This window comes from Schistocerca nitens, chromosome 9, assembly GCF_023898315.1.
Source record: "Schistocerca nitens isolate TAMUIC-IGC-003100 chromosome 9, iqSchNite1.1, whole genome shotgun sequence".
Classification (NCBI taxonomy): domain Eukaryota; kingdom Metazoa; phylum Arthropoda; class Insecta; order Orthoptera; family Acrididae; genus Schistocerca; species Schistocerca nitens.
The window spans coordinates 308,928,782-308,944,473 of record NC_064622.1 but is presented as its reverse complement, the minus strand read 5'-3'; the positions used below and the strand labels follow the sequence as shown (position 1 = coordinate 308,944,473).

The window sequence follows — 15,692 nt, the reverse complement described above, 5'->3', positions numbered from 1 at the left end:
ACTGTGGGAGGGATGATGGGAAGGATAATAGGTAGGACAGCCCTCATTTCAGGACACGACGAGAGGTAGTCAAAACCCTGGCAGAAAATATAATTCAGTTGCTCCAGCCCTGGGTGGTACTGATTCACGATAGGGATGCTCCTCTGTGGCTGGACAGTGGCACTTTGGGATGTGGGGGGGGGGGGGGGATGACTGGAGAGAGAACACACAGGAGATTTTTTTTCTGTACAAGGTTCGGAGGGTAATTACCATCTGTGAAAGCTTCAGTGAGAGACCCTTGGTGTTCTTCTGGAGGGACTGCTCGTACCTACAGATGTGACAGTCAAGTGAGCCTGGGCTGTATGAAATGGACTTCTGGGTATGGAATGTGTGGCAGCTGTTGAAGTGGAGGTATTGCTGGTTGTTGGTAGGATTGACATGGACGAGGTACTGATGTAGCCGTCTTTGAGGTGGAGGTCCGCATTGAGGAAGGTAGCTTGTTGGGTTGAAGAGGGGGGAGAAGGTGCTGACATTCTGGAGGAATGTGGATAGGGTGTCTTAACCATCAGTCCATATCACAAAGATCTTATCAATGAATTTGAATCAGGTTGGGGTTTATGGTTCTCGGTAGTTAGGGAGGATTCCTCTAGATGGCCCATGAATTGGTTTTCCTCTAGATGGCCCATGAATTGGTTGGCATAAGATGGTGTTATGCAGATGTCCACTGCCATACCTCGGATTCGTTTGTAGGTGGTGCCTTCAAAGGAGAAGTGACTGAGGGTGAAGATATAGTTGATCATGGCCACTAGGAAGCAGCTGTAGATTTGGAATCTGCCAGGTGTTGGGAAAGGTAGTGGTCAGTAGGAGCAAGGTCATGGGTATTAGGGGTATCAGTGCAAATAGAGGTGCCATTAATAGTGAAGAGCAGGGCACCATGTATTAAGGAAAGAGGAACTGTAGAGTCGATGGAGGAAATGGTTGGTATCTTCTATATAGGAGTGTGGGTTGCAGGTAATAGGCTGAAGATGTTTGTCTACAAGAGGAGAGATTCTCTCAATGGTGGCACAGTAACCAGCCTCAGTAGAGCATCCTGGATGGTTGGGTTTATGAACTTTGGGAAGCATGTAGAAGGTAGGTGTGTGGGGAGTGGTAAGGGTGAGGTGAGAGATGGACTCTAGAGAGAAGTTCTGGGATGAGCCTAAGGAGTTGAGGAGAGACTGGAGATCCTGCTGCATTTCTGGATGGGGTCACTGTGGCAGGGTTTGTAGGTGGATGAATCTGACAGATGGTAGAGTTCTTTGGCAATGTAATCTTTGTGGTTCAAAATAACAGCGGTGGAGCCTATCTCAGTGGGTGGGATTTTAAGGTTGCATTCAATTTTTTGGTGGTAGATTGCAGTTCTTTCTACGGATGTAAGGTTAGCTTGCATGTTGAGGGATTTATGGAATGATGGTGAGGCTAGGTTCGAGATTAAGAAATTCTGGAAAGCTAACGGGGTGATTTGGGGGCAGTGAGGGTGACGATTAAACTGAGTCAGGCAGGGTTTAACATTGGACTCTGGTTGAGTCTGATTGGTAGGAATTGTGGCAAAGAAGTGTTTCCACTATGGGGGCTAGGAGAAGGAGAGAAGGTCTTTAACAAGACCTGCATGACTGAATTTCAGTGTGGGGCTAAGGTTTATGGAGGAAAAGTTCATGACTGTGTTTCGAAGCTCTTTAGGTTCTGGATTCTGTATGATGGTAGACGGTAGTGTTTGAGGGTGGGGTAAATGTAGTGGTCTGCAAGGCAGAGTTTGTTAGCTATGAGGGCGTGTGGGGGAGTTTTAAAGGTTGTTGTAGAGGTGGTGGATAGTGGTAGTCCAAGGCATTGTTTGAAAGTCTTTTTCTTGTGCCTATCTGTGACTCAGCATTTCTGCTGTATGATGAGTACTAATCTATCCTTTCCATAATATTGTCACGGATACGAGATATGCTGACATAATGTTCAATCATACTTGTCTATCTGAAACTGATATATGCTGACATCCAATGTTCTTATTCAGCATTTTCATTCTATCAGTTGCAGAGTTGTGTGTACTTAATCCACATTTTCTGCAAATGCATATTCCGAAGAAATGTGAGTACTGTCTCAGGAATGTTGATGACAACATGACAGTGCAATTACGAATCTGAAATTCTGTGGCTATGAATTGGTCAACAGTATTCTTCACAAGCACATTGCCATTACATACCTCCTAAACAAATACCATGCCAGGATACTGAGATGGGTGAAGATGTGTAATACAGTTTTCAGTACTTGTTTTATAACAGTCAGCCAGCTTGAAACTGCAGTCTTGTTTGATTCAAACAACAGAGGTGCAAATTTTAATTGTATTTTAGATTTATGTGGCTGCTTCAGAACTATCTGAGACGATTTCGAACAACAGTATTTTCAAACAAAATGGGACATATGTACATACAAAATCAGAAATTTTATATTGTCAATATTACCACGACCTAAAATATTTACAGTCCACTTTGAAACATCCTGTGGTAATATCATACTTCAGATGATGATGATAATGACATGCACTAAAAAATTCTGGCAGAATAAACTCACCTGAATGATGTTTGGGTAGCAGAAGCACATTTGGTAAACTGCCTTGTTGGTAATTTCTGCCTATTTTCATACAGACTTTCCAGACTTCTTGTTAAACTCTTCTGGCCCATTAGAAACCTATAAAATACATTTTTGGTATTGTGAAATAATGAAATACGCTGTAAAAATGTTCAACATAATTTTCTCACTTTGTTTAAAGTCAAGTATGGTATATATCAGGAATCAATGAAATTTATAGTCATTCTAAATGTACATCACAAATGCATGAATATAATAGAGGGAAACATTCCACGTGGGAAAAATATATCTAAAAACAAAGATAATGTGACTTACCAAACGAATGTGCTGGCAGGTTGATAGACACACAAACACACACACAACATACACACAAAATTCAAGCTTTCGCAACCAACGGTTGCTTCATCAGGAAAGAGGGAAGGAGAGGGAAAGACGAAAGCATGTGGGTTTTAAGGGAGAGGGTAAGGAGTCATTCCAATCCCGGGAGCGGAAAGACTTACCTTAGGGGGAAAAAAGGACAGGTATACACTCGCACACACACACATATCCATCCGCACATACACAGACACAAGCAGACATTTCAGCTTGTGTCTGTGTATGTGCGGATGGATATATATGTGTGTGTGTGTGTGTGTGTGTGTGTGTGTGTGTGTGTGTGTGTGTGTGCCTGTCCTTTTTTCCCCCTAAGGTAAGTCTTTCTGCTCCCGGGATTGGAATGACTCCTTACCCTCTCCCTTAAAACCCACATCCTTTCGTCTTTCCCTCTCCTTCCCTCTTTCCTGATGAAGCAACCATTGGTTGCGAAAGCTTGAATTTTGTCTGTATGTTTGTGTGTGTTTGTGTGTGTATCAACCTGCCAGCGCATTCGTTTGGTAAGTCACATCATCTTTGTTTTCACAAATGCATGAAATTTATTCAGCGTAGTGAACATGGACAACCATCAGTTCTGTCATGGAAAGACAACAATGAAAATTTGTGCCAAACTGGGACTCAAACCCAGATTTCCAACTTATTGTGAGCCGTCACCTTACCAATACGCTGTTCAAGTCTGTTTCACAGTCACATCTAAACTTCCAGATGTTCTCAACCATGTGTCTACAAAATGCACCTGTACATCCATTATGTATATTCCTGTACAGTGGCATCATTTTGTTTGGAAGTCATTTGCTCAGTGTCGGTAAATAAGTACGATACGGCAGTGCCTGTGTTGTTCAGAAGTACGATGCAATGTTCCTCAATGAACTCGTATGTAGATGTGTAACATGCAAAACATCAACCTTACCTAATGTTCGAGGAAGTGTATTGGTCCGTCATTGGAATCGAGGCCTTCATGTTTTTAATGGCTTTTTTCCAGTAAAACATTTGGTTTCTTAAAAGTAATCGTACATAATGAGATTTTAGTATGCTCGTTGTTATGTTTAATATTGTGAGTGTAATAGAAGTTCTTGATAGAGTACTAGACACAGAATTTAATGTCACCTATTTTTAATCTACTATTTTATATGAAAACTACACTAATTCTACACATATCTTGATTGATAACATTGAATCTGAATGAATTAACCCTTAAAATTATCACTGTCATTCTGCATAGTTTTTTTCACTGCAGACCACACATTACATAAAAAGTGTTCTCCTGCTCCCTCAAGGTTTTGCCCAGAGCACAATTCAGTGTTTCAATTTTCTGCAAATGATTACGTTCTGAAAATCTTGCTCTAGCAAATGAGATGAAAATCTGATGAAACAAGCTTTGTGCTGTATGGTGGATCTGGTAAAAACATGTCAATGAAATTCAGAGGTTTCTGCTGTGGTGTTCAGGAAAACACCTAGTAAATCCATGCCCATGCTGCAGTGCAGTGATACAATATCCCAAGAAAGAACAGGATAGACAGAGCATCGCATAAAAAAATTCAAAACTGTGTAATGAAAGAAGTGCTGTGTTTTGAACGCAACTTTGCATTGCATGAGAGGTGCACAATGACAATTTCAAGTAATCATGTTTCAGTTGTTTACATAGTGGAATTTCCTGTCTAAAATCTGCAGTTAACCCAAAAGATGTAATTATTATAGTGCTGCAAAGTGGCACTGACATTCTCAAATATGAACAATCATTACTGAAGACAAAAATAATGAGTTGTACATGGTGATTTGTTCGAGATGTCAGACAATTAAAACACTATATACAAGAAACTATTTAAATTTATGGCTTGTTAATGGTACATACATGTGTAGGAGAGTCTGGAGTTTGTGTCTGAAATTTGTGTCGCAGCATATTAGCACTCTCCATGTCTGTCACTGCGGATGTGGCACATATCCTACCTAGCATTCATGTTGTACCACATGGGGCGCAGTATTTCTGGAGTGATTGACAGAAAGGCCATCGTAATAGGTTAGGTTAGGTTAGGTTAGGTTAGGTTATCTGCATTTGCAGATTGGCTAGATTCTGTAGTTTATGTGAGTACACTGTTGCCTTGACGTAGCCCCATACAAAACACTCTGTAGGCATTGGGTCAGGACTGTTAGGAGGTTAATGATGCCCAGTGTCCCACCTTCCTGTAGTTGGGGGATTATATAACTACTCAATTATTTCAAGTGAATTGACTGCGTGAACAGCTTTCTCCACAAAAAACAATGGGACAAAGACTTTGTAGTGAGTCACTGAGCACCACACAGACATTTTAGGGCTGGCTCTTAAGAGCTTGTATGAGATTTGTGAATTCTCAGTTCCCCAAATGATGCAATTATACATGTTGACTCTGCCACTCACTTGAAATGTGACTTCGTTCAAGAACATTCAGCAATTTAATCACTAGTCGCTCGCTTCCTGCCACTCACATATCATCATAACAAACTGGAGTTGAGATCTGTAATTCAGCGATGTCAGTGCTTGCATACACTGAATATGGTAATGAGACATGTTAAGGTACCATCTAATGATCCTCCAACACACTGTGAATCATGTATTCAGCTCTGCTGATAAGCAGCAGAGTGACTTTTACTGACTCTGAGTCATGGCTTGTCGATTATCTTTCTCCATGTTTCTATCATGCTGCCTTAACAATGTCTCAGTGTGATGGGACACATCTAATGTAGTACCAACATCTGAAAGCACACTTTGTCTCTACAACACTCAAAAATTTTGCGCACCATACAGTACATTATGTTGTGGCATAAATACCACCTTTGTTTAACAATCGAGACACTCCAAGTGCACTACCTTGTTTCACCTCTGTAAAACATGTTTCTGACATCTAGTGTTTGTGCTGTGAACTATGAACACTGTAAAATGCGTTTATAACACACTATACATCAAATTTTATCAAGTATCCTACGTAACAGGTTGTATGTATACTTCACATTCAATTAAACACATTTCATTGATATTGTATCCCTTATATGTACTTTAATAAAATCCTTGAAGTGCTTCATTTATGTCACTGCAGACATCAGGGTGTCTGATAGATAGTAGCTACTAATTTGTGAAACAATCACTAATGTAAAAATTAACCACAGTGTTGATGCTCCTCATTTGTAATGAAAAGCCAGCAAAATATGTTAACCTAGATGTGTGCAACAACTACTCACAGTGTAATGAATAGTTCATTAAATTTCAGGCATGAAGCTGCGCAAATAAAATTTCCTCCACTGATATTTCAGTCGCATATCATCTGGCCACCCACAAACTGAGTCGACAGGCTGACAACAAGGTGCCAAGCATGGCCTTATATGATCCAACGCAGCCAACATTGTACTGATACAGGGCATTCCATGAACTACAGTGATGTGAAGATTTTAACATCCACCTCTTCCTTTTGGGATCCTGCCTTCAAGGAAGATTAGATTAGCTAATAATTTAATAAATAGAGATAACAGTTTTAATTTAGACAAAGCATGGAATCTGGTTCTTGGGGTAATTAAACTGCACAGAAGTCATCACGGTTTCACCACCGTTGAACATACATTGATACGCGAATCGAATGTCTGTACACCTTCACCACAGATGGTGCGTGAGTAAGTGTATCTCTTTGCCACTGGCCAGTGTCTGTGACACACATGCACAGAACCGCCTCAGTGGAACATATAAGGCCACACATGGCACCTTGTTGTCAGTCTTGCGACTCACTCTGAGGATGGCCAGACGCTATGCAGCTGAAATATCAGTGGAAGAAATTTTATTTGCGCAGCTGCATGCCCAAAATTTAATGGACTATATGTGCAACACTTTGAACTAGTGCTAAAGAAAGCTGGAACTGCAATTCAGTTTCACCTACACGCATTTCACATTTACACACATTTCCTGAGACATTAGCAGAACAAACCACACTACAAATGATTCATTTGGGAGACATAGTTGATGTAGTGTATCATTAAAACTATGTACACACTTCAAAAAAATGTTTTGCATCACCCCGGTTCCCAGAACTCCTGAAGATAGATGTTGACTGTGGATATTGTATCACACACACAGTCCGTTTGACTGTTCAGCGAAGTCACTAAACCCGCCCAGAGATGTAGACAACCCTGCATAAGCAGCGCCCATTAGACGGAGGTGGTCCATCAGACGATTAGTTCCTGTCAACCAACCAGGAAGGAGGTACACGGCTCGTGTTGTCAGTAATTCAACCATGCCTAGACGGTCAATACCACGGTTCGATCACGTCCCCATTGTTACTTTGAACCAGGAAGGGCTCTCAACAAGGGAAGTGTACAGACGTCTCAGAGTGAACCAAAGCGATGTTGTTCAGACATGGAGGAGATACAGAGAGACAGGAACTGTCGATGGCATGCCTCACTCAGGCCACCCAAGGGCTACCACTGCAGTGGATGACTGCTACCTATGAATTATGGCTCGGATGAACCCTGACAGCAACACCACTATGTTGAATAATGCTTCTTGTGCAGTAATAGGATGTCATGTTACAACACAAACTGTGCACAATATGTTGCACGATGCTCAACCGAACAACATGTCAAATGGACTGCTCAGGATTGGCATCGCGTTCTCTTCACCAATGAGTGTCGCATATGCTTTCAATCAGACTATCATCAGAGACGAGTTTAGAGGCAACCTGGTCAGGCTGAATGCCTTAGATATACTGTCCAGCAAGTGCAAGAAGGTAGAGGATCCCTATTGTTTTGGGGTGGCATTATGTGGGGCCGACGTATGCTGCTGCTGCTGCTGCTGGTCATGGAAGGTGCCGTAACAGCTGTGTGACACGTGAATGCCATCCTCCAATCGATAGTGCAACCATATCGGCAGCATATTGACGAGGCATTCATCTTCATGGATGACAATTCGTGCTCCCATTGTGCACATCTTGTGGATGACTTCCTTCAGGACAATGACATCGCTCGACTAGAGTAGCCAGCATGTTCTCCAGACATGAACCCTATCAAACATACCTGGGAAGATTGAAAAGCGCTGTTTATTGACAACGTGACCCACTAACCACTCTGAGGAATCTACATCAAATCGCCATTGAGGAATGGGACAATCTGGACCAACAGTGCCTTGATGAATGTGTCGATAGCATGCTACAAAGAGTACAGGCATGCATCAAGGCAAGAGGACGTGCTACTAGGTATTAGAGGTATCGGTCTGTACAGCAATCTGGACCACCATCTCTGAATGTCTTGATGTATGGTGGTAGAACATGGAATGTGTGGTTTTCATTACCAATAAAACGGACAGAAATGACGTTTATGTTGATCTCTATTCCAATTTCCTGTACAGGTTCTGGAATCTCGGAACCGAGGTAATGCAAAACTTTTTTTTGATGTGTGTATTTTTCTAATATGTAAGTATAAATACAAAAACCACCAAATATGGGACGTTAGTTTCACAGACATTGAAATCAACATGTCCGTCATTCGGTTACCTGGGCTCTCTTCTGTTCACTTTAGTGTAAATGCCTGTCTGCAGGTATTAAGTAAGGATGGTACACACTAGCGAATCTTCAAACACAGAATATTGATACTGTCACTATTACTACTGCTAAGGATAAAACTGTACATTAAGAATGAGAATGCTGATCCTGGATGAGCACAGCACCTGAAAGGCCTTCAGTGGAATTAGACAACACACACACACACACACACACACACACACACACACACACACACACACACATGACCACAGTCTCAGCTGCCAAGGCCAGACTGCAGGCCTCAGCAGGCAGAGAATGTGGGACTGTGGTCGCAAGTGTGTGTGTGTGTGTGTGTGTGTGTGTGTGTGTGTGTGTAGTCTAGTTCCAATGGATGCCATTTTGGCCGAAAGATTACTTGTCTGACAGTCTTTTTGTTGTGCCTATGTGAGACTCAGCATATCCGCTTTAAGGTGAGCAGCAATCCATTCTTTTCATAATGACAGAAATTTAAAACTTCAATGAATGAGTCAATGTTTGGAACAGAAAGAAGCCTTGACATTATCACTAGACAATAGAAAAATGATATAAAACTTGTGAATGTCATACTATAAAAAAAATGGTTCAAATGGCTTGGAGCACTATGGGACTTAACATCTATGGTCATCAGTCCCCTAGAACTTAGAACTACTTAAACCTAACTAACCTAAGGACATCACACAACACCCAGTCATCACGAGGCAGAGAAAATCCCTGACCCCGCCGGGAATCGAACCCGGGAACCCGGCCGCGGGATGTCATACTATCACAGAGGACTAACATACTCAACTGTTTCAAATTAGAGAGATGTTCGATTTCAAACTGAATCCATGACAGTTGATTCCCTCGTTCTGTTTCACAAAATTTGAGCAGCTGTGATTTCAAAGCAGATTCATCTGTAAAATATTAATATAACATGACAGAGATATGCAAGTAACATAAAATCAAGCTATCAAGCAAGAGTCAATCTGATTAGCAAATCAATACCAATAATTTAAATTAAATCTAATAACAACTGACTAGACTTACACCAGACATTACATTAAACTTATGAACACAAATGTATCACCATAAAACATTTTTAAATAGTATTCTACAAATTTTGTTATGATAAACGTTTATATATCTGCAAAGGTGGGGCAACACGATAACCCTAAAAGAATTTGCAGGTGTGCATGTTTGTGTGTATTGTGTGTGTGCTGATCAGTGTTGTGGGACCCAAAGCACAGTGCACAATTATTTGCTAAACTAGGTTTTTCCATGTATGTATAAACAAAAGAGTATTGACAATAGGTATAAACTGAATTAGTTACTTCAGTGCATTTGTTAAAACACTTGTTTCAAATTTGGAAGGATGGAGGTTCACACCCTGTCCAGCCACCCTGTTTTAGATTTACTGTGATATTCCTAAACAATTTCAGGCAAATTCCAAGATAGTTCCTTCAACCAGGTCAGGGTCAACCACTTGTGATACACATTTATATGTTTTTGAATGTCTGCATCAATAATAACTTTACCTTTTCCTTTTTCCTATATCACTGTAAAAATCATCCCTTAATGAATAGAATAGATTGGACTCTCTATTCTATTCATTCATTCATTCAGGGATCATTTTTCCAACAATATACAATCTGCCAACTTAACATGAGGATAAAAGACATAGATGCAGATACATAAATATATACAGATATGTTTTACAGGTGGTTGGCCCTGACCTAGTTGCAAGGAACCATTCCAGAATTTGACTGAAATAATTTAGGAACATCATGGAAAATTTTACTGAGATTGGCCAGACCTCCATCCTTCGAATCTGAGGCCAGCTTCTTAACATATTCACTATCATACCTCATCAGTTCATGCACAAGAGAGTATGATAACAATACATTACAAAAACCTGCGTGCAAAATGGCAATTTTTCAGGGAGTCACACTGACCAGACAGATAAGGGGTTAAGTGTTTTGAACAGCCCTTGACCTAACAATCATTTGTATACCTATCTAAAGAATATGCATATTGTAGATATCCTACAGAACAGGGTCAAAATTTAAACATTAGACAGTTCCTCCAACCCAGGCAAACTGAGCAAATCAGTTGGTTCTTTTGCATTACTTGTTGTCTGTGGTGACCTTAGACAGAGTTTCTACATTCAGTTCCTGAGACCCCCCATCCAAAAATAGCTTTTTTGGGGTACAAAAAATACCACTTGTACAGATGGTCACTTCTACAATTGTTATTGGTGGCAGATCGTTGAAATTTTTACCATTTGTTCTTAAGATGATGTTTTATGAGAACCTTGAAACTCTTTTCGATATTGCTATCCATTACCAAGATCCAGAGGGTCAAAGTTACCGTTCCTATGCACATAAAATATGCACGTAATATCCAATCTGAGGCATAAATGCAGTTTTAACTAATATAGTGAACATATGGCAATGGTTCTGGGGTCATCGCAAGGGTTCTGAGGTCATAAAATTATGTTTTTCATCACCAGTTTTTCACCAATGAAATTTTATGACACACTTTCACTGTATAATGGGCACTTCACACAATTACAGCCTGTCTGGACCTGGAAATTATTGAAAATGCCACTTGGTGGCATTTGTCACACGAAATTCTTTGTACTTGCAAATCAATCACCACAGTTTTTAGTAAGTTGCAGGTGTAGCCTAAAAACGTTGTGCATTCGGTATAAAGTACGGTATGGTGGACTTGCATTTGATGGGAATCCTGCACTCACTTTTAAGCTTGAGTTGTGTGGTCACTTTGCACCATACATTCGTAGTATCACTGTAAATCTTTTGTTTTTATCCCTCAGGTGAAAAATGCCACCTGGCGGCACTCAATTTGTTTTTGGTGAAAATGAAGTAAAACTGGGAAGACTGCAAAATTCAGTAAAAAATTTCTAATAACATTTTTATTCTTTTAAGACATAAATCATGAGCAGAGCATTTGCAATGAATTGCAGCCGATCAGCAAAATATCCAGAAAAAATGTGAAGCAACTGATTTTCTGTTAACTTTATACATCGTCCAGACACATTAATGTCACTATCTGTCAACCGCTGCGAGATGTGCAGGAAGAGTTTCAATCAGGATCTGGAAGTATCAACAGGGATGTGGAGCCATGTTCACTCCAGTGCCGTAACCGGCTGCACTAGATTTGTAAGCTGAGAAGCCACGATGGGAACAGCCCAATCACAGATTCTCGATTGTGTTTAAATTCGGTAAGTTTGGAGACCAGGAGAGTATGGTAAACTCATCCTGGTGTTCTCCAAACCATACACCTACACTGTGAGCTGGTGACACATTGCATTCTCCTGTTGGTAAATGCCATTGTATCAAGGAAAAACTAATTGCATGTACACGCTATCTGTCTGATGGAGCATATAATTCATCCGAAAAGGCTACCTGTTCCCACTCAGTGGACATGCAGTTGCTGTACTGGCATGCAAATTCCAGTCCTCATCACCAATGAACAGCAGTCGGCACAGGTGCATGAACCAGGTGCTGTGTATGGGCCTCCACAGCATCATTCGCTGAAAGGTCATTTAAGAGACGCTTTTGGTAGCTCCTAAGTTCAATTCTTTCCACAGATTTTTCTGAATAATCCCAGAAACTGTGTTAACATTTTCAGCAGTAACTACAGTTTGCTTGGGGCCAACATTCTATGATAGATCAGCCATGTTACCTGTCTACTGGATTTTGACAAAGAGCTGGCAAATGACTTTTGCGTTGTGTCCTTTTGGAACATTGAATTGTGTTTGATAACTGCACCTTGTTCCAGCAGTGCTATGTACTAACCTGTGGTGCTTCAGAACTGGAAAAACTTGTTGTTCAATGGAATATAAGATTTCTACCTTGTCCTTTGGTACGCTATCGTCCTTTTACATTTCAACAGCAGAACTAGTCACTCTGAGATGCGACACACTGTTTACAGGCACTACGTATTGTGATTACAGCACCACTTGTTAACAGCTTTTCGAACTATTTCTAAACTTCTGTATAATTCTTGCATATAATTCTTACAGCTTTCACAATAAACTTGTCTATCAATCCTAATTTTCGAGATACTTAATTTTGAAATCAGGACTCCTTAACTAGACACCCTATAGTTTACATAGTTTACATTCCCAAACAATAAAATCGTCAAAGACTGATAAAATGGTCTTAAATGAGAGAGGATATGCATATAAATTGGATTCTGAAGGTGTGCACTTCAAGAGAATGTTGGTGAAAACAACTTAATTGCATTTCTTAGAGTTGCAGAAAGCAGGTCTAGAAAATCCTTACCTATTAATCTAATGGTTGTCTGTCTCCTAGAGAACACCATCAGCAAACGAAGGGCACTGGGTTAGTTTAGATCATGAAGCAAAAAATTATAAAGCAACCACCCTAACACTCAACTAATTTATCGCAACTATGAGAAAACTACATAAGGAAGCCACATTAAACCATAGTTCATCTTTCAGCAGTAATAAAGTCACACTTTTAATATCATGTGATCTTGTTCCCTTGGTGGTAAAAACAAATAAATATGCTGAGATCTATGTACTGTAACTTTTTAAAGAATAATTATGGAATCTGAATGCAGATAATTGCAGAAGCCACCGGAAAACTGAGAAATTATTTCACACACACACACACACACACACACACACACACACACACACACACACACGTGTAGACATTCACATGCCCTGGTAGATTGTCGGGTGTCACTATAATTCGTACACGTACACACAATCGACGGATGCGTAAATGATAGGCTTGTCATTCTGTACAACAAGTAGAATGACCACCAGATCTCATTAATGTTGTTCGTGTTTAGAGCTGTTACTAGGCCTAGTAGAGTGTATAAACGACAATAATAGCATGAGATGTTGAGCGATCACTGTTGTGAAGGACATGTAGGTGCCTTGTATTTGTTTGAGACAGGGTTATTTGCAACTGACAGAGTCTGAAAGGAATCTACTGTGGGTCTTCATTTGTCCAGCTGGTCGGATATTGCAATAGCCAGATTTGTGGGGCATTTGAACATGACGTACAATGTTGGACTGTGAGAGCAGGCATACTTGTCAGGGTTCCGCTCGACCATCACAAGGGAGGATTGCTGTATTGTGCACCAAGCATGTTGTAGCCCCTTCACATCTGCGCCTGCCCTCTGAGAACAAGTAATGGATTCCCTGCAACATTCTGTGTAGCCCCACACCACAGGTCAGAGATTAACAGCAATTGGACTAGGAAACTACCATCCCACTTTCTTCAGAGAGGAACGTCCTGAAAGTGTAGGCAACACAAAAGTGTTTGGAGTGGTGCTGTGACTGGATAGCATGGAACGCTTTTCCAACATTCTGGAGAGTACAGGGGTCTTACTCCTGTCATCATGGGAGCCCCTGGGTATGACTTCAGATCACAGCTGGTAGTGATTGAGGAAACTCTCATGGCACAATGGTATGTCACGGATATCCTACATCCCCGTGTGCTCCCTCATATGCGATAGTATCAAGGTGCCATTTTTCAAGAGGGCAATGTTCATCTACACAGGGTCCATGTCTCAAGGGACTGTCAGCATGTTGTTCTACTCCCATGGCCAACAAGATCTCTAGATCTGTTAGTGATAAAACATGTGTGGGACCAGCTGAAACATCAACTGTCCCACTTTCAGTAACTAGGATATCAAGGGCCAGTTATAACAACTGTGACCCAGTTTGCCTCAGGTATGGATACACTTGCCCTATGTTTCAGAACCAAATCAGTGCTTGCATCCCACTGATAAGTGGGCTCATACTGCCAAGTTCCTTATAAATGTAATTGCAGAGAGAGATTGAGAGAGAGAGAGAGAGAGAGAGAGAGAGAGAGAGAGAGCAGCTCTTCGTTAGAATGATCACAATTCTTAATGAAGTTATTAATAAATCATAAATTGTAGATTTGCTGATACCAGACTTTGAATGCTGCGTGTCAAATTCTTGTTCTGATACTGTTTTCATCTGTCTCCAGTGCATCCGGTTCCTGTTATTCGCTGAAGAATTTGTAAGAGAGGAACTGTAATACTCATCACCAGGTGTTGCATCAGTGCAACTATCCGCAGGAACAGGTAACGACACACTGCCACTTGTGGTGGAGAGGGACACCATCGGGTGCACTTTCTTCAGAGAGGAACGTCCTGAAAGTGTACAAAATCAATAAAAGATAGTAGAAGGTTAAATTAAATTTTAAAATCATATTTTAAATGGTTTCTCTATTTTTAGAAAGAATTATTTGAAAATGGCTAAACTTTCGGAGAAGTTCTGGTTTAGAAAACCAGCTTTTCCAACAGATTGCACAACAATTCTACTGTGTCAAACGTCCACCTTATGTAAGCACCTAAAGGACAAAATAAGGAAACAGAAGGCTTGTACAAAGGCATACAAGCAACCATTTTCCCTCACTCTATTTGCAAGTGGGGCAGGATAGATGACTATAATAGCAGTGATACAAAATATTATCTGCCATGTACTATAACGTGGTTTGTGGGGTATGTATGTAGATACAGATGGTGACATTCAAACAATTATGAACACAGCCTGTGAATAGCAAATTGTGTCAAAAATTCACAGTACTTTAAATGTATCTCACAGTTCTGAAAGTCAAGTTTTAACCTCATGGAAAAAATCCTCATCTACTGCAGATGGTTCTTGAGCATCACAAATGAGAAATTTTGCTGAAATGCATCTTTGGGAAAAATTTGAAGCCACACTGCATTTGAAAATATGGTACTTAGTTCACATCCAAAAGAGCTACAATATAACAACATACACATCAGTAATTTCCAATTATATCATCAAAACTGCCGTCATTTTCTTACTATGCCTAAAAAGCACTTACCTTCGAAAATGTATACAGAAAAAATATAACAGGTATTATCCACAAATCAGGTAGAAAGTTTATTTTGAGCACTGTACACAACCTTTTAGCTTCCCAAGCACCGGATAGGGATGGGATGGGATGGGATGGGATGGGATGGAAAGAGAATGGAAGAAAATACAGAAAACTTGAATGAAATAAGTTGTAAAAAGAGGTATGTTTTAAATTTTGTAGTTGCTTTTAAGTACTGAAACTGTAGAATGTTGAGATATGCAGACCACATGTTGTCACATAATATGTGATTTATAATTAAATACCCACACTGTGTCCAATTTTTTTCATATTTTTTAAT

At 40.4% G+C, this 15,692-nt stretch overlaps 1 protein-coding gene across 4 annotated transcripts in view; it reads right to left on the bottom strand.

Annotated features, from left to right (window-relative positions):
- The window catches only part of LOC126203551 (uncharacterized), an 88,320-nt gene that overhangs the window by 48,947 nt on the left and 23,681 nt on the right, over window positions 1-15,692 (bottom strand). For all 4 annotated transcript variants that reach the window (XR_007540297.1, XM_049937872.1, XM_049937873.1 and 1 more), the window contains exons 4-6: window positions 14,436-14,660; window positions 9,289-9,394; window positions 2,578-2,694 (exon numbers count right to left, since the gene is read on the bottom strand). Coding sequence is in view for 3 of the 4 variants with exons in the window: in XM_049937872.1 (XP_049793829.1) it covers window positions 2,578-2,694; window positions 9,289-9,394; window positions 14,436-14,660 (448 nt within the window). In the remaining variant the exon portion in view is untranslated. The remainder of the gene's footprint in view (window positions 1-2,577; window positions 2,695-9,288; window positions 9,395-14,435; window positions 14,661-15,692) is intronic.